Source organism: Heterodontus francisci, chromosome 6 (assembly GCF_036365525.1).
Source record: "Heterodontus francisci isolate sHetFra1 chromosome 6, sHetFra1.hap1, whole genome shotgun sequence".
Classification (NCBI taxonomy): Eukaryota; Metazoa; Chordata; class Chondrichthyes; order Heterodontiformes; family Heterodontidae; genus Heterodontus; species Heterodontus francisci.
The window spans coordinates 88,141,092-88,165,414 of NC_090376.1; the positions used below are offsets into that span (position 1 = coordinate 88,141,092).

At 43.1% G+C, this 24,323-nt stretch overlaps 1 protein-coding gene across 4 annotated transcripts in view; it reads right to left on the reverse strand.

Moving 5' to 3' along the window:
- The window catches only part of LOC137371426 (high affinity choline transporter 1-like), a 52,311-nt gene that overhangs the window by 20,807 nt on the left and 7,181 nt on the right, over positions 1-24,323 (reverse strand). For 2 of the 4 annotated variants that reach the window (XM_068034005.1, XM_068034004.1), the window contains exons 3-6: positions 19,187-19,300; positions 16,542-16,697; positions 16,278-16,426; positions 4,197-4,340 (exon numbers count right to left, since the gene is read on the reverse strand). In XM_068034005.1, coding sequence (XP_067890106.1) covers positions 4,197-4,340; positions 16,278-16,426; positions 16,542-16,697; positions 19,187-19,300 — 563 coding nt within the window. The remainder of the gene's footprint in view (positions 1-4,196; positions 4,341-16,277; positions 16,427-16,541; positions 16,698-19,186; positions 19,301-24,323) is intronic. The other 2 variants (XM_068034007.1, XM_068034008.1) reach the window with 2 other exon arrangements.

Consider the following 24,323-nt stretch of genomic DNA (forward strand, 5'->3'; position numbering starts at 1 on the left):
TGAAGTTCCCCACCCAGAGTACATTTTGTGCGCTTGCCACCCTCAGTACTTCCTCCAAGTGGTGTTCAACTGAGGGAGGGTGGTAGGTGGTAAACAGTAGGAGGTTACCTTGCCCATGTTTGACCTGATGCTATGAGACTTCGTGGGGTCCGGAGTCGATGTTGAGGACTCCCAGGGCAACTCCATCCCTACTGTATACCACTGTGCCACCACCTCTGCTGGGTCTGTCCTGCCGGTGGGACAGGTCGTACCCGGGGATGGTGATGGCAGTGTCTGGGACTTTGTCTGTAAGGTATGATTCCATGAGTATGACTATAGAACATAGAACACAGAACTGTACAGCACAGTACAGACCCTTCGGCCCACGATGTTGTGCCGAACCTTTAACTTACTCCAGGATCAAACTACCTACATACCCTTCATACTACTATCGTCCATGTACCTATCCAAGAGTTGCTTAAATGTCCCTAATGTATCTGCTTCTCCTACCACTGCTGGCAGTGCATTCCACACACCCACCACTCTCTGTGTAAAGAACCTACCTCTGACATCTCCCCGAAACCTTCCTCCAATCACCTTAAAATTATGCCCCTGGTGATCGCCCTTTCCACCCTGGGAAAAATTCTCTGGCTATCCACTCTATTTATGCCTCTCATCATCTTGTACACCTCTATCAAGTCACCTCTCATCCTTCTTCGCTCCAATGAGAAAAGCCCTCGCTCCCTCAACCTTTCTTCGTAAGACATGCCCTCCAGTCCAGGCAGCATCCTGGTAAATCTCCTCTGCACCCTCTCTGAAGCTTCCACATCCTTCCTATAATGAGGCGACCAGAACTGAACACAATATTCCAAGTGTGGTCCAACCAGGGCTTTATAGAGCTGCAGCATAACCTCGCGGCTCTTAAACTCAATCCCCCAGTTAATGAAAGCCAACACACCATATGCCTTCTTAACAACCCTATCAACTTGGGTGGCAACTTTGAGCGATCTATGGACATGGACCCCAAGATCCCTCTGTTCCTCCACACTGCCAAGAATCCTGTCTTTAAGCCTGTATTCTGCATTCAAATTTAACCTTCCAAAATGAATCACTTCACACTTTTCCAGGTTGAACTCCATCTGCCACTTCTCAGCCCAGCTCTGCATCCTGTCAATGTCCCGTTGCAACCTACAACAGCCTTCCACACTATCCACAACTCCAGCAACCTTCGTGTCATCGGCAAACTTGCTAACCCAGCCTTCCACTTCCTCATCCAAGTCATTTATAAAAATCACAAAGAGCAGAGGTCCCAGAACAGATCCGTGCAGAACACCACTGGTCACCGAGCTCCAGGCTGAATACTTTCCATCTACTACCACCCTCTGTCTTCTATGGGCCAGCCAATTCTGTATCCAGACAGCCAACTTTCCCTGTATCCCATGCATCCTTACTTTCTGAATGAGCCTACCATGGGGAACCTTATCAAACGCCTTGCTAAAATCCATATACACCACATCCACTGCTCTTCCTTCATCAACGTGTTTTGTCACATCTTCAAAGAATTCAATAAGGCTTGTGAGGCATGACCTGCCCCTCACAAAGCCATGCTGACTGTCTCTGATCAAACTATGCTTTTCCAAATAATCATAAATCCTATCTCTCAGAATCGTCTCCAATAATTTGCCCACTACCGAAGGAAGACTGACTGGTCTATAATTCCCAGGGTTATCCCTATTCCCTTTCTTGAACAAGGGAATAACATTTGCCACCCTCCAATCATCTGGTACTACTCCAGTGGACAGTGAGGACACAAAGATCATCACCAAAGGCGTGGCAATCTCTTCCCTCGCTTCCTGTAATATCCTTGGGTATATCCCGTCTGGCCCCGGGGACTTATCTGTCCTCATGTCTTTCAAAATTTCCAGCACATCCTCCCTCTTAACATCAACCTGTTCGATCATATCAGCCTGTTTCACGCTGTCCTCACAAATGACCAGATCCCTCTCTCTCGTGAATACTGAAGCAAAGTATTCATTTGGGACCTCCCCTACCTCCTCCGACTCCAGGCACAAGTTCCCTCCACTATCCCTGATCGGCCCTACCCTCACTCTGGCCATCCTCTTGTTCCTCACATAAGTGTAGAACGCCTTGGGATTTTCCTTAATCCTACCCGCAAAGACTTTTTCATGTCCCCTTCTAGCTCTCCGAAGTCCATTCTTCAGTTCCTTCCTGGCTACCTTGTAACCCTCTAGAGCCCTGTCTGATCCTTGCTTCCTCAACCTTAAGTAAGCTTCCTTCTTCCTCTTGACTAGCTGTTACACATCTCTTGTCATCCAAGGTTCCTTCATCCTACCATCCCTTCCTTGCCTCATCGGGACAAACCTATCCAGCAGTCGCAGCAAGTGCTCCCTAAACAACCTCCACATTTCTGTCGTGCATTTCCCTGAGTACATCTGTTCCCAATTTATGCTCCCCAGTTCCTGCCTAATAGCATTGTAATTTCCCCTCCCCCAATTAAATATTTTCCCATCCCGTCTGCTCCTGTCCCTCTCCATGACTATAGTAAAGGTCAGGGAGTTGTGATCACTATCACCGAAATGCTCTCCCACCGAGAGATCTGCCACATGGCCTGGTTCGTTGCCAAGCACCAAATCCAACATAGCCTCCCCTTTAGTCGGCCTATCCACATATTGAGTCAGGAAACCTTCCTGGACACACCTGACAAAAACTGCTCCATCCAAACTATTTGCACTCAGGAGATTCCAATCAATATTAGGGAAGTTGAAGTCACCCACGACAACAACCCTGTTACTTCTGCACCTTTCCAAAATCTGCCTCCCAATCTGTTCCTCCGTGTCTCTGTTGCTACTGGGGGTCTATAGAAAACTCCCAATAAAGTGATTGCTCCTTTCCTGTTTCTGACTTCCACCCATAATGACTCAGTAGACAAACCCTCCTCGACGACCTCCCTTTCTGCAGCTGTGATACTATCACTGATTAGCAATGCCACTACCCCACCTCTTATACCTCCCTCCCTATTCCTTTTGAAACATCTAAACCCCGGAACATCCAACATCCATTCCTGCCCCTGTGATATCCAAGTCTCCGTAATGGCCACAACATCGTAGCTCCAAGTACTGATCCATGCTCTAAGTTCATCACCCTTATTCCTGACACTTCTTGCATTAAAGTCAGGCTGTTGCTTGACTAGTCTGTGGGACAGCTCTCCCAACTTTGGCACAAGCCCCCAGATGTTAGTAAGGAGGTCTTTGCAGGATCGACAGGGCTGGGTTTGCTGTTGTCGTTTCCGGTGCCCAGGTGGATGCCCGGGTGGTCCGTCTGGTTTCATTTCTTTTTATAGACTTTGTAGCGGTTAGGTACAACTGAGTGGCTTGCTAGGCCATTTCAGAGGGCATGTAAGAGTTAACCACATTGCTGTGCTTCTGGAGTTACATGTAGGCCAGACCAGGTAAGGACAGCAGATTTCCTTCCCTGAAGGACATTAGTGAACCAGATGTATTTTTACAACAGTCAACAATGGTTTCATGGCCATCATTAGACTAGCTTTTAATTCCAGATTTATTAATTAAATTCAAATTCCACTTTCTGCTGTGGTGGGATTCGAACCCATGTGCCCAGAGGAATACCCTGGGTCTCTGGCTTACTAGTCCAGTGATAATAGCACTACGCCACCGCCTACCCTGCATGGAGACTAGGTGGCAGCAGAACAACAAGCTCAAAAGAACAATAATTCTAGTATTGATAAAAGAAAGAAACACAAAAATTATGGAAGAATAGAGGTCAATGGGAGTTGGATTGTTTATCAAAAATATGTTTTTGACCTTATCGCAGATATCCACCAATTACATATTAATACAGCGACTAAGAGATGTACAACAGCAGCCCAAGATTTGCTCCCTTTCCCTGATTTTACATTTCTCCTTGTGAAGAATTATCTGGCTTCTGTTCAGGACCCAATGTTGGAGGCATACGTAAAACACATAGCTCTGAATGCAAGAGCGAGGGGTACTTTATGTCCACAATTCTGTGGCACAACGGATTAATGTACCAATAGCCTACATCAACATGCCATCCAAGCGTGGACAATTATGTTGTCAGTTTTACAATAAAAGTTGCCACAAAAGTTTTAGCAATTTTAATTATGGACTAAATAGAATCATTTTAATACTAATGTTTGATTTGTGAAGAGTACCAACCATAAAAATAAGATCATCAATCCATCGCCCGATCTGGTTCACTTCTATTTTCCCGATCCATGCACTCTGGTAAAGCTCATTTACTACGGTATATTTGATGTCTGCAACTGCTGTATTTGTAATGGCGAAAGGCACACAAAGCCACTAGTCAGGAAAAAAATGAAATAATTGTAAGTTCTCCCTGTGTCTGCGTGGGTTTTCTCCAGGTGCTCCGGTTTCCTCCCACAAGCCAAAAGACTTGCAGGTTGGTAGGTAAATTGGCCATTATAAATTGCTCCTAGTCTAGGTAGGTGGTAGGGAAATATAGGGACAGGTGGGGATGTGATAGGAATATGGGATTAGTGTAGGATTAGTATAAATGGGTGGTTAATGGTCGGCATAGACGCTGTGGGCCGAAGGGCCTGTTTCAGTGCTATATCTCTAAACTAAACTAAACTTAATCCTGTTTTACCTGCATAATCCACATATTCAGAGAGTCACCAATACACTTTTTATATATGATTCTTTTGTCAAACAGCCAGAAATATTTTATGGCATTATAAATGCAGTAACAGTGGTGCAATACAATCTACAAACTATGGTTATCAGTTTTATGGACACATAAGTCAATGTAACTCTGTAGCTATGAAGCAAATTGTAATTCTGTATTGAGATGTCTTTTTGGACTGTTATTTTTGATTCTTTGTGTAACTAAGTTCAAAACAAATCCTGTTGTGTTTCCTGTCAATCATGTTCTAATCATGTTCGTGCTTTGATCTGGTGTTTAATTAAGAAAATGGGCCAATTTATACAAGGTGTCAAACACAGTGGCTAAGCACAGTTTAAGACTGTTCCTCCTGCACTTTCACATTAGCATTCTACAGTGGACTCTTGGTAACAAATTGTCCCCAGAAATCTACAGGGTGTGATCACAACATTTATGAGATCAGCAGGAAGGCACCTAATTTCAACAGGACTATTATGGGTTGATCTCTGGGACACACCTGCCCCGTGCTGCAAAAATCTACAGCTTGGCAATTTGGGGGTTCCTCGGCTCTCCTGAGATCCCTCTACTTTGGACTCCTGTATAAAAGGGGTCAATACAGATTTTAGTTGATAAAATGTTGTTCTTTCTTTGGGGGTCTTGTTTGGACTTTCAGTAGAACCCATTTGCATCCATCCAGTGGCTAGTCCACTTGATTTCACTCAGTTTACTGACCTCCAGTCTCCTGGCATAGGGAGTTCTCCCCCAGGCTCAATTTCGGTGCAGAGTCTAGTTGAACCATCAGGTTTAGGTATTAATACTATTGGTGAACTCTAGCTGCTTTGACTGGGTTCAATTAGGTGGTTTTCTAGCATGTATTGGATTTCTGCTTTTACCTCGGCCTGTTTCTCTGGACTTAAGCAGTAAGGATGCTGTTTTATAGGATAGGATTCCCTTACATCCACACCATGTGTGGTTAAGGTTGTACATCCTGCCTTATCCCTACATACTCTTTTAAATGCTGTGAATAGCCTTGTTAGCTCTTCTTGTTGTTCTGCATCTAAATATGAAAGCATCGTGTCCAATCTCCCTAACAATTCAGTATTAACTAACTGGATAGTAGGAGGTTCAATTTAAGAATTGTCTAAGCCTCCTTCTGCCTCATCCTGACTATCTTTTTCAGCCTTCACTGTCCCTACTACCTGACATACCTGTACTTGCTTATCCTCCTCCTGGCAATGATATTGTTTCAACATATTGATATGACACAGTAGATTCTTTTTCCAGTAATCTGGGGTGTCAATCAAACAATTTAATTCACCAATTCTCGCCCACTTTATATGGACCACTGAACCATGCTTTCAATGGTTCATGCTGTAAAGCCAGTAATACCAGCACCACATCCCATGGTTGAAATGTTCAGGTCTTGGCATGCTTGTCTGCCTATTTCTTCATGGTTGTTTGGGAAACTTTAAGGTGTTCCTGAGGCACTTGGCAAACTCTCATGAGCCGTTCCCAGAACATGGATACATAATCTAGCACAGAAAATTCATCCCTCTGTTCAAAAACCTTTCTTTAATTTCTTTCTTATCGCATGTCCATAACCTATTTCAAAAGGACTAAAACCAGTAGATTCATTAAGTGAATCCCTACTGGAAAACAAAAGAAATTCTAGCCCTTTATCCAAATCATGGCGCTATTCATGACAGTCTGCCTGATCACCATTTTGAGGGCCTGATGGTGCCTTTCTGTAGCTCTTTGTCTGTGGGTGGTATGCTGAAGACTTTAACTGTGTTACACCCAAATTACCCATAACTTCCTGAAAAATTTTAGACATAAAATTAGAACCTTGATCCGACTGAATCTCAATCGGTAATCCATATCTAGTGAAGAACTGGGTTAACTTCTCTACCACTACATTAGCAGAAATTGTTCTTAAGGGAATGGCCTCTGGGAACCAAGTAGCCATATCCATGATAGTGAGTATATAGTGTCCCGCTTTTGTTTTCGGTAAAGGTCCTAACCAGTCTACCAACCCCCTACTAAATGGTTCCCCAATAACTGGTATGGGAATTAGAGGTGCTGGTTTTATGGCAGGTTGAGGTTTTCACACAATTTGGCACGTATGGCATGCTCTACAAAACTGCACCACGTCCTTGGAAAGATCTGGCCAGTAAAAATGTTGACTTATATATGATTTGGCCTTCAGGATCCCCACATGTCCCGCTTTAGGAATTTCATATGCTATCCTTAATAGTTCCTGGCAATACTTTGGTGGTACCACTATCTGATGAATGACCGTCCATTCTTCATCCACAGGTCTGTGAGGAGGTCTCCACTTCCTCAGCAGAATCCCATTTTTAATATAGTCACCTTCTGGTACTCGTTTGCCTCAGCTTCTGTTAGAGCTCATTGTGCCACTTTATTTAACTCTGGATCAGTTTGCTGAGCCTTGATCAGAGAAGATTTATTAAACATTTCTTTCGGATTATCCAAATTCCCAAAGAAAGTTTCAGATATTCGACTATCTGACGGTGCCAATTTTACCTTCGACATTGGTTAGCCATTGCTCAGGTCACTACTTCACACGAAGAAAATATTCCTGGAACCTTTTCCTACAATTGTTCTGTCTCCTAACTTCACTTGGTTTTTCCGTGACTATTGGAGAAGCTACTACCTTTGCTCCAGCCAAATCATTCCCCGGGAGTAGATCAACTCCGCCCACTGGCAAACTATGGCCAACTCCTACTGCTACTGTTCCAGACATTAGGTCACACTCTAGGGGCACCCAATACAAAGACACGGGTATATACTCCCCACCAATAGCATTCACTCAAACCTTGGCATTCAGTGCGCTCTCTGGTGGAAATGTTATACCTTTCCCGAGCAAAAGAGTTTGGGTGGCTTCTGCAACCCTAAGCATAATTATAGGTTTGCCTGCCTCGCTTGAGGAATGAGGAGTTACTTTTCCTTTCAACATGAATTCCCTATAACTCTCAGGTATCTTATTCACAATACCTGCACTCACAGTGGTTTTTGGATTTAGTCTTACAGCTGCAGTCAGAGCTATAGCCTGATCAGCTGTACTTTCGGTCAGGGCCCCTTTCTCTGCATTGGCTTTGTGTACCCCAGTAAGTCCCATGGGTTTACCTCACAACTCCAGCATAGTGCACAAAGGTGTCCCACCTTGTGACGATGATAACACTTAGGCTTGCAGACCTCACATCCATCTTCAGCATCTTTCTTTCTGGCCTGAGGAGGAGAGTCTGGAGCTGTCCCTTCTTGTCCCTGCTACTTACCTTCCTTTCATCCTCCTACCTTCTATCCTTTGTGGGGCTGACGGACAAAGGGTTTGGGCTCAAACACAAGCTCATAATCATTAGCAATTTCTGCTGCTTGTCTGGCCATTGAAACCTTCTGGTTCCCTAGATGGGTTCTCACTAACGGAGGGATTAAATTTTTAAATTCTTCCAGGAGAATTAGCTCCCTAAGGTTGTCATAAGTGGCCTCCATCTTTAGTGCCCATATCCAACAATCAAAATGAATTTGCTTTACCCTCTCAAATTTTATATAAATTTGTCCAGACAATCATTGGAGGTTCCTAAATTTCTATCAGTAAACTTCAGGGACTAACTCATACACAGCAAAAATAGCCTTTTTTGCCATCTCATAATCTGCAGAAGCCTCCTCAGAAAGCATAGCATAAACTTCATGAGCTCTCCCCATCAACCTGCTTTGCATAAACAACGTCCAGCTTTCCTTTAACCACTTTATCTGTTTGGTTATCTTTTCAAAAGAAATGAAAAATGCCTCCATGTCCCTTTCCTCAAACTTAGAGAAGGCTTGAACAAATTTAAACAGCTCTCCACTGGGTCCTGGACTGGAGTCATATCTTTCCTCACCAGAACTTTCCTTGAAGTCAAGGGCACCCTGTTGTCTTAGTTCCAGCTTTTTAACTTTGAATTCCCTTCTTTCTCTTTCTAGTTGGAATTCTAGTTCAAGTTTTCTCATTGTCAATTCTTTTTCAAGCTCAAGTTTTTTCAATTTTTTTTCCTGCTCAAGTTTTCTCATTTATATTGCTTTTTCTTTTTCTTTGTCAAGTTCAACCTGCCTCATCTGTAACTGAATTTTAGCTATTTCTAATGCACTCCCTCTGGTTTGCTTTCTTCTTCTTCTAATTTCAAAGGGTGTGTTATTTCTTCAATTATGTCTGCTTTCGTAGCTCCTGGTTTTAACTCTAACACCAACAGTTCTGCCAAATCCTTTAGTTTCACCTTGGTTAAGTGTCTCAAATCATTCAGACATACATTCTCCTTCCCCAAAAAAAGTCACAGCAAACGTTAAAGACATTCCAGTAGAGTAAACATTAATCTATTGGCCATGTGAGCCGCATGGAAGATGGCAGGATCCCCAAAGACACATTGTACAGCGAGCTCGCCACTGGTATCAGACCCACCGGCCGTCCATGTCTCCGTTATAAAGACGTCTGCAAACGTGACATGAAATCGTGTGACATTGATCACAAGTCGTGGGAGTCAGTTGCCAGCATTCGCCAGAGCTGGCGGGCAGCCATAAAGACAGGGCTAAATTGTGGCGAGTCGAAGAGACTTAGTAGTTGGCAGGAAAAAAGACAGAGGCGCAAGGGGAGAGCCAACTGTGCAACAGCCCCAACAAACAAATTTCTCTGCAGCACCTGTGGAAGAGCCTGTCACTCCAGAATTGGCCTTTATAGCCACTCCAGGCGCTGCTTCACAAACCACTGACCACCTCCAGGCGCGTATCCATTGTCTCTCGAGATAAGGAGGCCCAAAAGAAAATCTATTGCACAAGAAACCTGTTTTCTTTTGCTTTTCCTTTTCTTCTTTTCAATTATTTTTACCCCACTTGCAATTGTACGTCATCGGCATTAGGTTTATCCTGCAAAGAGCCCCCAATTATATGTTATGACCGACGCGGGAGAGGTGCACTGTTCATTCTCGTCCCACTTTTCCATGGGTCACAACATATATTTAAATTTTACCACTTACTGATATGCTGAATCATATACTCTTGTGACAAAAAACCCACATGCCAAATGGAAAATATTCATTTCATCACGTGGAGCTTTGCCTGAGACTATTACTGAGACTGTTACAAATAACTTTTAAAAAACAGAACAGCGAGCAGCCAAGATGGCCATATACAATTTGCACATGAGAAGCCAAATGCAGGCTGGAGACAAAGGTGATTACCCAGTCTATCCAGAACAATGGAGTACTCTCTGATTCACATTTCTGGAGTAACCTTATCAATGGGGGTCATCAAAAGCCATCAACACCCACTGATTTTGAAAGAGCCAAATCCCAACCTCCCGCAACCCATCGAACAGCTTGAGGAGAGCCTTGATTTTCAAAGACCTTTCCGGAAGCTTCTGTTTCAAACACAAAGAGGTGGTCACATCACATGACTGCTTGGGCCACTCTGGAGATTTGCGATTGATGACTCAGAAGATAGTTTGTTACTGAGACCCAGCAAGAAAGCATCTCTCTCTCGGCCTCTCTCCAGTAAGTTCCCAGAGAAGCCTCGGTTGCAGCTACTAAGCCTCAAGACTACAGATCCTTTCAATCAACAACTAAAGGGAGGTGGATAAAGCCCTTCTTCTGCCTTCTGGAACCAGAGAAGCAAGCCCGAATTGTGCTTATGGCCCAGCAAGGACTACAGTACCACAATTTCAATGAAAGACACTGAGACGCAGCATTTAAATTCCATTTATTATGGACTTTACTCCAACCTCCCAACTCTGCTTTTCCCTCTTTAATCTATTTGTGTGCGTGTGCGTGTGTGTGTGCGTGTGTGTGTGGCTCCTGTGTGACCATGGGGCATGAATGCACTGCGTAGTTCAGTAATTTTTAATCGGTTTAGAGTGCTAAGGTGAATAAACTTACATCTTTCTTGTTTAAACTCAAGAAAACCTGCCTGATTAGTTCATTTGCAATTATATTGGAGGAACAGGAGCAAGTGTTTACTGAGGTGGTATGTTAAATGACTATGTTCAAAAGATAAAACCTATTGCGGTCAAATCAGAGAAGTGGTGAAAGGGGAGCCTGAGAGCCCCTTCCTCAGCTGGTTGTAACACTCTATTTTTCCCAGAATAAAAGACACTAACCAGGTTTCTTGAACAAACAACAAAATTATCCGTTTATTGTAAAACAAGTCTTAACCAGTAATGAAGCAAAGCATAAACATACAGATTGAAATATGAATGTTCCCTTTTCAGCTTAGCCCCCTCTCTCATACACACACACACACACACACACACACCAGTTAAGCAGAAAAATAAAGGGATTTTTGTTTTTAGAGCTCTATTACAGACAAAAATACACTTGGGCTGAATATTTGCTCATTCTTGAAGAAACAGCAGATGAGATATGTTGTGTTCCTAAACTGGAACACAGTCTGGCCTCCAAGTACACATAGACGGGTCACTGGGATCTTTTAGAACAGTTCTTTTCAGGCGGTGTTGAGAATTAATTTAGAAGTCTTTTCTTCAATGACAAGAGATGCGATGGGTTGATGGAGTGGACTCCTCAGGATCTTTTAGAGAGGTGTTGGAAAGCTTGAGCCGGTTTGTTGTCTTCTCTCCTTCCTTGGGAATTCTCTTTTCTCCTTGGAAGTTCTCTTCTTCTTCTACAGGCTTTTTTTTGAAGAGATGGAACAAGCTGGGCTGGACTGGGGTTCTGTCCTTCAGTTTTATTTTTAAAACTCTAACCCCTTTTAAACAGTTCATTCCCAACTCCAAGCTATTTAAAAATGAAGCCAGAAATAGAAAGTCCACCATCTGACCTGTCACTTCTCTGCCCACATCTTCTCCAACGACCTGGGTTTCTGTTCTATTTTTAACTTGAATCGTGTGACAACCAGTAAAAGTTGTTGTCAAACAAATCCTTTCAGTGTCCTCTTGATGACCCTCTTAGAAAAAACCGGTCGAACATTTCTCCAGTTTGACTATGAATTCCTCAAAAAATGTATTTAGCAAAAACAGAAGCACTGTCATAACACCCTTTAAAGTTGGATTGTATCCTAATCACAGGTAGAACATTTACAAATATACGTTAGCTTTACTAATATACATAAAATGGCCTGAGAATATTAAGATGTGTGGAATTAGGAGGAAGGATAGGAAATTGGATGACAAACCTGTTAGAAGAGAGGAAACAGAGAGTAGGAGCTGAATTTTATTCGAGGCGCCGCACTCTGTGGCGGCGCTCTTTAAACTCAGCGTGGAGCCCGCATTCAGCGGCTGCCGATGACCCCCACCGATAGTGGGGGTGGGGGTGGGGGTGGAGCAGCCGCCCCTGATGACATAGAGGGGGCAGCCACCGTGTCCCCGGCACTTCGCAGACACCGGCACCATTTTTAAAGGGCTGTAAGCTCTTAGGAGAAATTGATATTTTTAAAGGTAAATCATGAATAATTATTGAATAAAAATTACAGAAATACAGGAGGCCCTTTCCCACCACCAACCCCCCCTCCCCCCCCCCACCCACCCCCACCAATGTTCTTTTAAGGGACATTGGCACAAAATGAAACTTTACCAACCCGCACTTTCCCTCCCAATGTTGTTACATTTGCCCTTCAACCCCTTCCCACCATCCCCACATCCAATTAAAATTGATTTCCCCGATGCTCCACCCCTCCCACCCTGAAAATTTTATTACTTCCCCTCCCCACAAGGCTCTCACCAGGAATTCCATATGGAGTTCTGAAGGCGGGCGGAGCACGAACGACGGCCGTAATATCAGAGTGGGACGGCCGCCGCCTGCAGGTAAGTTAATTTAAATATTTTAAATATTCATTTGCATATTTAGATGAAGGGCCCGCCGCTGTGCAATATGCTGGTAATATGCGGCAGGTCCTTCTTGGCGTCGCAGCGACAGGCGGGCCTCTCTCCACAGCATTTTACCGGCCCCTGCACTGCAACCCGCGGCATTGAGGGGCCGGTAAAATTCAGCCCTAGGAGTTAAGGGCATCTTCTTAGAGTGGTTGAAAGTGGGTAATAGTGACCTCACCAAATTCACTTCTGAGACCACTGATGCTCACTATATGTGTCAATGATTTGGATATAGGGCTAGAGGGAGCAGATGATACTGAAATAAGAGTCAGTAAACAATTATGAGGACCAAAGGAAGCTGCAAAGGCATTATGATAAAATGGTGGAATGGGCAAGAAAGTAAAAGATAGAATGCAAAAATGTGAGGTTTGTTACTTTGATTTATAAAGTAAAAGTTAGTACTTTGATTGGGGAAAAGCTGGGTCATATGGAAGAGCAGAGGGACCTGGGAGTTCAGACTCATAAGACCTTAACAGCAGCGCCTCTGGTGGCAAAAAAACTAATGAAAACTGCGTTTTATTGCAAGAGATATAGAATATAAAAGTCAAGATTTAATGGTATGTATGAAACCTTAGTAAAACCACAGTCAGAGTACTGTGTGCAGTTTTGGGCTCCACACTAAATGAAGCAATCGAAAAATTAATGGTGAAGAATCAATGGATACTGCACATATGAGGAAATATAAATAAAAGAACTTTAAAAATAAAGGTTGCTTGGAAAGAAAAGAGGAGTTTTTGGAATGATTTGATAAAGGTGTTTAAAATTATGAAGAGATGAGACAGAGTAGATAAAAAAACAGACACTTTCCAGTGGTTGAAGAGTTTACAATAAGGGGACATAGATATAAGATTAAATATAAGAGATTAAGAATTGAGAACAGGAGAAACCTTTCTACACAGAAGTTTGTGAATCTGTGGAATGAGCAATCAGAGTTAGCGATTGAAGCAGGGACCATGTGAACATTTAAGAATAGGTTATATAGGTGGTTTAAGGAAAGGTGAATAAAGGGAAATGGGAAAAGGGCAGCCACATGTGGAGGATAAATATGGAAAACAGAATAGTTAGGAGAAACAGATAGTTTCCATATTGTAATCGCTATATTATTATATGTCACATATATATGTAACACATCAATATATCTTGGTGATAATGACAACCCATCCATTATTTGAAGGACTAATGCAAAATTAAAAAGATCTAGTTGAACGATCTATGGAAGAATTGTCTGAAGGAAAATCAATTCTATATCCTCTGACAGATTCCCCACTTTCAGGGGTCAACAGGATAGATAGGCTTAGATCTGCTTTTTGATTGTTATCTAGGTAAAAGTGTGTCAGCACTAGATTTCCACCTACAACATGGATGACCAATTTTTTGGTCATTACAAAGTCCCTGAAAAATGATTGCTATGTCAATTAATTCCTTCCAAAAACGATTGATGTCTGATAAAGAATGAAATTGAAGGTTATACACAGATAGAAATAGATAAAACTGACATAAACAGCTGAGGATGTGATGCCACAAGAATGACTGAAAGGAAAGAGAAAGGAGAAAAGAAGTAAGCATCATATGTACACCATGGATTATTTCCCACTGTCACGAACACTCCACCTGCCATGAATGAGGCATATTGATTTCATCTTATGAAATATTAATTTTAAACTGTTGCTGGACTGAAAAGATGATGTTTAAAGAGATCACAGCAGTGGCTGGAAACATTTGCATTTTAAGAGACAGTTACCTGGAGGAGACAATGGAACTGCTCCCTGATCCAATTAACCCAAATGGGTTCTGATCACCAGACACTGAATGTGTAACAAGCCAGCATTCCATTCCGCCACCCCTCCCCCCACAACTGAGGGTGTCTGCTAAGATGCAGAATCCACAAAAACCTCAGGAGAGTTCATTGAATAAACCTAGTCACATGATCAACCTGCTAGCCCAGGGCTTTTGAATTGTGTTCACAGAACAGTTTGAAGACAATAGAGACTGCAATTTGAAGACAATAGAGAAGGAAGGTCTCTCCCTGGCTCTCTCTCTCTCTCTCTCACGAATTTCCATATCACTGAAGCCACTTAAACCTCAAGAGAGAAGACTCCTACATCGAAACAAGTTTGAAAGCATGCACTGGGCCCCAACAAAATGGCAAGATTTAACTGCAATCAAAGACTCTACATTGAACTCAAAAGACAGTAAATGAACTCCAGCTATTGTTTCAAACCTTTCCCCTTTATTCTTTCCCCTCTTCTGTCTCTATCTGCATGTGTGTTTATCGCGTATGCATGCTTGCGTGGTCACGTCACATATTCGTAGTAGTTTTAACCGAATTAGAGTTTTAAGGTTAATAAACTTACAGCTTTCTTGTTTAAATCTAAGAAAACCTGTCTGGTTGATTTCTTTGCCATTACAATTAAAGAGTAGTAAACAAGGACTCACTGAGGGGAAGCGAAAAACACGTTTAAAAAAAAAATTTAACCCTGTTGTGGTCAAACCAGGAAAAGGCTGAGTGGGAACCCCAAGACCCCTTTCTCAGCTAGTCGTAACACTGTTATTGACCATTTTTGAAAAACAGATCCTGCTGGCTTCAGATCTTTTTCACATTTCACTTTTCAAAGCCAGTGCATATTCAGTGAAGTCAGTTTTTCTACATAACAGACTGTTTAAAAGTGTTCCCATTGAGCAACCAAGGTTTTACACAGGCAGTCCTGAGAGTGGAGCTCAATAGTTTTCTGGGAGGGCTTGAGTTTTCAGTTATGTGAGTGACTGTGTATTCTGAATTATATTTTCATGCAAGCAATGTACAAAATGTCACTTAATGTTTAACTTTTGAAAAATATTTAAAATTGTAGTTTCACTGTACAGCTATATTTCCACAGAAGCAAATTACATCTTTTCTACAATACATAGTTGACATGAGATAGATGGAGGTGAGTAAATAATCTCTGGGCCTTGAGTTTCCTCCATGGGTGCAATCGGAAAATTGTGTTTAAAATGTGCTTGACACTGTACCTGTCTGGCTGAAGTGAAAGTGCACTCAAGTTTCTGCACAAGCTAATTAACATAAGACTAAACATAAAATCTCTGATGAATTTGTGCAATCAGCCAGCATAATCGAGTGTAATCGATTCAAGACTGGAGCAGAGCCAATGGAATTTCAAGGTTCTAGGGTGGGTTAGACCAAAAGGTAGGGGGAAAATTCCCTTCTGAGGGAGGTTGAAGACTGCTAATTTCCCTGTCCTGCAAATTTTTACAGTATTTGATTTAAATCGTTCTGTACAAATTCTGATGTATTTTTATTTTTCCCTCCCTGCGAGGAATAGCCTGAAAATGAGCAATCCTTCAATTTTTTTTTAAGATGCATGATATCTGCAGCAGCAGGGCAGGTAGGAGGCTTTAATTCACTTCTAATCAGCTGATTTGCACTGGATTCTGAGATTTGCATCTGAGAACCCGGGGCACAATGTAATGAAACCAACCCCTCCCCCCATCCCAAACAATTGCAATTGGATGAAATTAGTATTTTGGTGCTAGCGGCATGGACAAGTTTGTGGATGTAGGGTTCAATGAATGCACTGAAAAGATTGCGAATATTTGGCCATAGTTACAAATAGGGCTCATCTATTTATGCCCAAATTTTTACAATCTTTTATGTTGTTTGATTTGTTTTTATCCAGGAGGAAGCTCTTTGCCAATAGCTTTAATTCTGTTATAGTGATCGGAAATCAGATAATACATAGTAAACACTTACCAGGCTGATGACAATAAAAACCATTTGCATCACATCTGTGTAGGCCACAGAGTAGAGACCACCCAATAATGTGTATATTATAACTATACAAGCTGATAGAATGATGGACAAGTAGGTTTCAATATCCAAAACTACAGCCATTGTAGCACCTGAAATAAATATGAATCATTGTTAATCATGGAATTATGATAAATAATCTGGTCAATAAATACATTATATATTTGTATATAATTTGTATATATTCAACAACTTTTTAAAACTTACCTAATGCTGCAAGAATAGCCGCTGACCAAAATATATCTGCTAATACAGCTGGGATAAAGAGTAGACTGCTCATGGCATTGCCAAATTTTATCTGGAATGGGTCCATCATGGTGACATATTGTTTGGTCCTCATTGGTTTCACAAAGAAAAGGCCACCTGCATTCAAAATAAATACAGTTGTTATATTTATAAGGACAGAAAACCTACAAGTTGCAATTCTGTTGGTTTTGCGAGCATCTGCTTTGCCAGTGCCCTCCAGTGTTGACCCCATCAGAGTTGACGGGACGAGTGGGTGGGCACCATATTAGCAATGAGTGAAAATGCCACTTTGGACACAACATTGTCCATGGCACTCAAATACTAAATCCCCACTCTCCCTCCCCTCCCTTCAACCTCCCCAACTCAAGCTACATGGCTCCCTGATAAAAGCAGCTTATCTAATAAATATTTTTTAAATGGAGTTTCACTCTCTTCAGGTGCCCGAGCTGTTGGGGCCCACTTTCATCCTTCTGAATCCTGGTATGGCTCTACTTGCTCAGCACTGATGCACCTGGTTCCAACTGAGCCAAAGCAGTGGAAACTTATGGATGAGCTGGTTTCTGCTCCTAGTTCTGCCTTTTTGCTCTCATTTGTCATATAAGAACAGAGTGAAATTTCAACTATTCCAAGACAAATAGGAGTGATTCCCAATCCCAAAAATGTCAAAGACCTGGTGGAACAATGACAAATTTTGACTCCCTAATATATGGCACTTGCATCTTGTACACATGCTAAGATTGTAAAGAACTGTGTAACAATTTGGCACATCAAACTAATTCCTTGTAATGAACCACATATTGGGCTGGATTTTACAGGCCCTCCCACCCTCCCGACGCAGGGGCTGTTTTGGGGGTCTTGAAAACGCTCCCAGGAGAGGCCCATCAGTGGCCTTGACTCCAGAAGGCCTGGCCCCATATTGCCGGCAGCGGCAAGGCCTCACAGTGGCCGCCACACCCCCCCACTCCTCACCCCCCCCCACTCCCCTCCCACCCCACCCCAATCCTCCCCCCCACACTCCCCCCCACCCCACCCCACTCAGCAATGGAACCAACATTACCATAGTCAAAAAAATGCTAATCAATGAATTAAATACTTACCCACTCCCACGTCCGTTCCGGTGCCATATTGGAGGCGGCGGCCAGCACTGCCATGCCTTTGGATCTCCGCTTGGAGATACGATGCGGGACACTGGTTGGGAGGGGGGAACAGCTCAGTATTTCAGTGTTGGGAGGGGGGGGAGTGGATTCAAACTATTCTGATTGGTGGAGGGATGGTGGGATGAGGTTGAGAGTGAAAGTTAATGAACTTGAGTCGGTGGGGGGGAGGGTCAGGTACACAAGGTAAGTATTTTGGGGGGTTGAGAGGGCAAGAAATGAACTAAATGGATATGGGGGGGGGTGGTGGGAGAGGGGAAAGAAACATTTCTTTAACTTTTAAATTTAAATCTAAAGTGCATATTCCTTAAAAAATTTAAATTAAGTGCAAGGGCTGGAAGCCCTTTATAAATGGTGTCGACGCCAGTGCGATGGACTGCCCGCCCCCTGCACGTCATTGGGTGGGGGCAGTCCTCTCTGACCACATAAATGAGCCACTGCATTTAATATTGCGGCAGCTCCATGGAGTAAAGCCCACGTATGCACGCCGCCATCTCTGAAGCTCGCCGGTGAGCTTGTAAAATGCAGCCCCTCATTTGAATTGGCAGAGACTCTTACAAATTTATTTCAACTCTGATGGTAAACCTTTGGGTTGTCTCCAGGTTACTATTTACAAAGGAAAATAAACTGTGAATTCTTTGCCTGAGCTCAAAAATAATTGAGCAACAATTCCATATTTTCAACATCCGTAATATACAATATTCAACTGACAAGTGCTCTGCTGATGACATTCTGATGGTGCCAGCAAGAGTGGAATTATAGAATGCATTATAATATTTGACCATCTATGGGTGGTCATACTTCAGTAACAATCAACCTCTTACATAACCATATCCTTTTTGTAAAACTATTTTGTTTTTCATCCATTCCCCTCTTGATGGTTTCCTCACATTACTCACCATCAGGCAAGTGATCCACTCCCAGAGCTCTGCTAATGGTACATTTCAATTAGATGGCACTTAAGAACAATCAACTTTCTCTCCAATTTTCCTTCCTTTCATGTAAAAAGTGCCTGGTCTACACCTGCTTGCTTGCTTGCTTATAACTATACAGCTGACATCAAAGATACACCACTTCAAGGATTGTAGGTGAAAACCTGTGTCCTACTGGTCTGTGGTGAAACACATTAGAGTTCCAGTGTTCCTTTATAAACTACTTGAACACCTAATGTTTTGACTATAACATCATTCACTGTGCTCTTGTTATCCAATGGGCTTTAGAAATGTTTTATTTAAGCCAATGCAGCTTATAAACACAGTCAAAAGATTAAATACATTCCTTAGGTGTAATGAATTGCATAATACTTTCTTCAGGATACCAGCTGAGAAATGACAAAGTTCATGGTCACACACACATACTTTTGTTCAAGAGAGTTGCATCTTTCCTTGCATTCAAATCTATGTTGGACTAATCTTGTATTGTGTTAGTACTGTTTTATTTATTACTTCTTACCAACGAGAAGGCTCAAAGAATAAGATATGGGCGCATGTGTCCAGCTTACTCCACGATGCGGCAGATAAACTATTTCAGCAATTCCATTGATAAAGCCTCCTCCGACCCATGTTGCTGTAAAAAGCAAAGCTCAAAAGTAAGACGTTTTATATGAACTTGTAATTTGATGCTGTAGCTGCGATAGCCACTACTACATTTGCATGATTCCCAAATGAGCAGGTATGACAGATTTAATATGTGTTAAAAATGTGTTCACTTCTACTTTAGGTACATTGGGCTGCAGCCATAAACAACGGCATCAGGGGCCGCTGTACAGGCGCTGATGCCATTTTTAAAGCTACAGTGTTTGTAAAAATTGAAATAAATTTATGCTGACCTTCTCCCACCTCCCCCAATAGACATGGAAATAAAAACCTGCCCTCTCCCTCCCACACAAACACTTACCTTGTGCTCCAGACCTCCCCCCCACTCCCCAAAGTTCATCAACTTTAAACTTTACCCCTTCTCAGCACCCCCTAGACCAATTAAATACATTTTACACCATTCCCCCAACTCCTGCACAGAGCAACTTACTTGCTGCCCCCTCCCCCACAGTGTTCTGCCTCAGATCTCTAGACAGAGATCCGAAGGCGTAGGAGTGCCAGCCACCGGCACCAATATGGCGTCGGAATGGACGGTGGGAGCTGGAAAGTAATTTATTCATTATTTTACATTTATTTAAATATTTAGACTTGGCTCCGGTCACCGAGCGGCGAGTGGGCCGCCACGAGGCCTTGCCATCGTCGGCAATATTGGGCCGGGCCTTCCCGGTGTCAAGGCCCATGGTGGGCTTCTGTGGAGGCATTTTCTGCTCTCCCCCCCCTCACCATGACCCCTGACCTCGGGGGGGGGGGAGGTGGTGGTGGGGTGGTGACTGTAATATCCATCCCATTCATTAATATGCTTGTGTAAAATTCCCATGTTATTAATTTTAATGAAGTGTCTAACCCATTTCAAATCATTATAATATAATTGGTCTAAATTTTCCTGGCCCATTGACAACAGACTGGGAAGCGGGAGGGCAAGGGAAGGCATCAGGATGGGAGCTTGACGTCTTACCACTGCCATGCCATATTGCCTGCAGCGGGAAAGCTGACAGCCAAGTAAAGGCCATTTCCTGCCTCTGCAGGCATTTTGCCCTCATCGGAAGGGCCCAATACATGGGGAGACTGCCCGATGAAACCTGGCAGACTCCTAGTGGGCTCCGGGAGAGGGAGAGTGCGCCCTACTTTATGGGAACTTCATGGCCCATGGAGGGACTTCCAAGCCACACTGGCTGGTCTCACAGCAATGGCGCTGCCGGTGCCCGATGAACCCTGCCCCTAATTTCGGGGGCTGCCCAAACACAGTGACCCCTGCCATTGAGGCGTCCTCTCCTGGTGTTGGACCCTCAGCCGTGGCCACCCCTAATCCTGGCGCTGCTGAAGCTGCTGAGCTGCCGGCTCTCTGATTGTGCTCGCAGATCTTGGGGGTTGGCTACCATCCTTAATTGAGCAGCAGCCCCAGTGGCAGCCTCTTAATTGGCCGCCACCAGCAATATGCTGGCCCGGGTCCTGCCACCACAAAATTCCGCCCAATTTCCTACATCACTACAATGACTACACTTCAAATGTGTTTCATTGACTATAATGCGCTTTGGCATTTTCTGAGGTCATGAACGGCGCTATATAAATATAAGTCTTTATTTCTGTTAGTTATGGCTCTGTGGAGAGGTTAGGCAGGCTGCACTGATCATCTCTGGATGTACTGAATCTGATTAGCTCCTGTTTTAAAGGACATATTGGGGAGTTGTTGGGTGGGTGATTTGGGTGTGTAGGAATAGGCACAAATTGCTTGTTATTCTCCTTGCTTCAGTACAGTTACAGCACAGGCATCTACCTGACAGTGTGGAATATTACCCAGGTCTGTCCTGCCCACAAAAAGCAGGAAAATCCAACCCATCAATTACCTTTCAATCTACTCTCAATCATCAGTAAAGCGATGGAAGGAGGCACTGACAGTACTATCAAGTGGCAGCTACACACCTATAACCTACTCACCGATACTTAATTTAGGCTCAGTAAGGACCACTTGGCTCCAAACCTCATTACAATGTTGTTACAACATAGAAGAAAGAACTGAATTCCAGAAGTGATGTGAAAGTGCAAAAACAAACGAGTTCCAGACAGACCCTTCACTTGGATTGACATACACCTGTATTCCAAAAATTCTTTATCCATATGTTCGTTGTGGTAGCATTTGCACCTCACCACAGAATGGGATTCATATTTTTTCTGCACAAATTTATACACTGTGAGGATTTCTGTCTTTGGCAAAGAGGCTGTGCAAATTTAGAATTGGGTTTGAGGATATTGGGCTGAGTTTTCAGGCCTCGTTGAGGTTAGGAATGGAGGTAGATGGGGCCTGAACATACCGACACTGGCTGGCATGCAAGTTTCCCAACTCCTTTCCCACGCCCACCATATTTGTCGAGGTGGGTTGTAGGGCTGGTGGAACTACCCACCCCAACAAGGCAGGTAGTCAATTTGACTAATTAAGAGCCTTGTTAAGGACACTGAAAGAAGGCTCACTGCAATTTTCAAGTCAGCCTCCAGTTTCCTGACGTGATGGTGGCAGTTTAACTGCCAAAAGCTGCCCTGCAAAGGGATTCTTCCTCCACAGTGGTAGCCTAGCAGCTTTTCTGTTTTTTATTTACATTTTTTAAAAAGTTGGTGAGAGGGCACCTCCATGTTGAAGCATCCTTTCAGTTACTTACCCTTTACTGCAGCCTGCTGCTCCTCTTAAGTTGGAAGGCCAGTGATTTGCAATCCATCTTTGAAAGCGCACCTGCCACCCTTAATTGAACAGGGAACTGTCCCCATGCAAATTAAGGGGGTGTCTCCATGTAAAATCTAGGTCAGTGACTGTCTCGGAAACAGTCTCAACTCTTATTTCCCACATGCAAAGCAAAGGTTCAGCCTATTACAAGGTCATTCATGGTTTTTGTTGCTTTCTGGTAAGGTTTAATATTGTGGCATAACCTAAAAAGATGAAGGTCTGCACCCTTACTTGTTACACCCCTTCAGCGTAGTGTATAGGTGCCTGCAGGAATTTCCCTTGGCTGCGGATGCAGAGCTGGGATTTGAGATGATTCTGGAGTTTGTGGAATGGTGTTGAGCATGAAAGTATTGCTTGATTTGGGGTTTGCAGAATAAATCACAAAAATAAGTATAGTTGAGCTCATTTAGCCCAGCTATTTCATCGCAGCATCTAATTGTCGACATTTCTTGCCTCCAACCTTATCTCAGCCCCCATGCTGCTGAAACTTTTATGCATGTCTTTGTTATCTCCAGACTTGACTACTGCAATGCATTTAAGACCTGCTGTGCCACACTTGCAGTAGTGGAGGAGTGACATAGTAATTTTTTGGCCATAGTCTGAAACCACAAGATGAGCTATTCTCTTCTCCCACCAGTGGCAATAAAGCACATTATTCTTTAGCACCATCTTTTTCAAGTTAGAAAGGAGAAGGGTACACTTGCGTTAGAGAATTCAGAGACGACTTTGGGCACTATTACTGTCTAGACCAAGATGGAAATCCAGAGCACTCCAAATTAGGGAGTAAAAAGCGGGGTTGGACAGTTAGACGAAGTTTTAATCCCATTTCTTATGTTCTGTTATTTTCTATTGGGGGAGGGGTGGTTCTGTGAGCAGATCATCTGGCCACTGCCTTGCTAATGAGGCATGTCTGGATGATTCTGCTTGTTAAAACCCATTCCATCTTTATAAAACCTCAGGAGAACTCTTGCCATCTAAGAATTTGTATGATTCTTGTTGCAGGCCTTACAAAAGCCCCTTTCCTTTATTTGGAAAGGTTGTGATTCCAAGAGAGGACTGTTTGCATTCAGTAAGAGGTCCACTTGTTCCACAGAAGATTTAAAAAGATTTTTAATGGGCCCTTCCTTGGCCTTCTCTTCACCAGTGGAGCAGCTTGGCATCTTTGCCAAATGTTCAGGATAGGTTCCCTTGAGGCACCATGTGCCTGTCCCACATATGTAAATAATTATATTCCCATGATTTAGGATGGGGTCTGAATCTCTCCATTCAGCAAGACTACTATTGCTATTCCACCAGGTGGAATGGTCCCCCAGGAATTTCAGACCCTCTTATCGATCCTTGACTCCAACAGTATTTCATAGAATCAAAAATACTGACCCTCTATTAAAATAGCTTAACTGGGCTGTATGAAACATCTGTTCAAATCCTTTGGCATATGGTATTGTCTCTTCCATGCAATCTTTTCCTAGACTGTGAGAGGCCAAAGGAGAGTATGAAAACACAATGAAGTTCAGCTTTAAAAGGAGTTCAGGCTTGAGGTGCCAATGGACAAGACTTTTTTTCTCTATAATTAATAGATGTGTGAAGTGAGTAAGAGGAGTATTGATTGTTGTGAGAAGATGAGGTGTTTGTGGATCTTACTCCCCAAACTGTGTTCAGCTAAGAGGCAGTGCTAGACATGTCATGACAGAGGGATAGTATAAAAAAAAAGAAGCAGGTGCAGCAGAGGGAGACAGGGCTCAAGTGCTCAAAGAACCCATGAGTTAATGGAACTGTTCAACAGATACTTACAGTGTTGGATAAGTGTAAGGTGGATAGTTTCAGCAACCAAGAGAAGGGTGGCCATGAGTAACTTTGCATCACTGAGGAAAAATGGACATATTAGGGAAAGGATGATTGAGAAGATCATTATAGAGCATGTATAACTGATACAGGATGATGTGTTCACATTCTTGGGCCATTAGAATGATTTCCTTCTTGACTTCTCTGCAGCCTTTGACATGGTAAACCAAACCAATCTCCTCCAAAGCCTTTACAATGTTCAAGGATAGTGAAATTTCCTTTATTTGGTTCTATTCTTAGCTGTCCAATCGTAGCCAGAGCATCTCGAGGAATGTCTTCCCTTCTTGCCACCACAATGTTACCTCTGGAATCCTCCAAGGATCTGTTCTTGGTCCCCTCCTCATGCTCATTTGCCTCTTGCTATTATCATCCGCAGACATGGGTCAGCTTCCACCTTCCACTTCTACACGATTGACAACCAACTCTATTTCTCCACCAT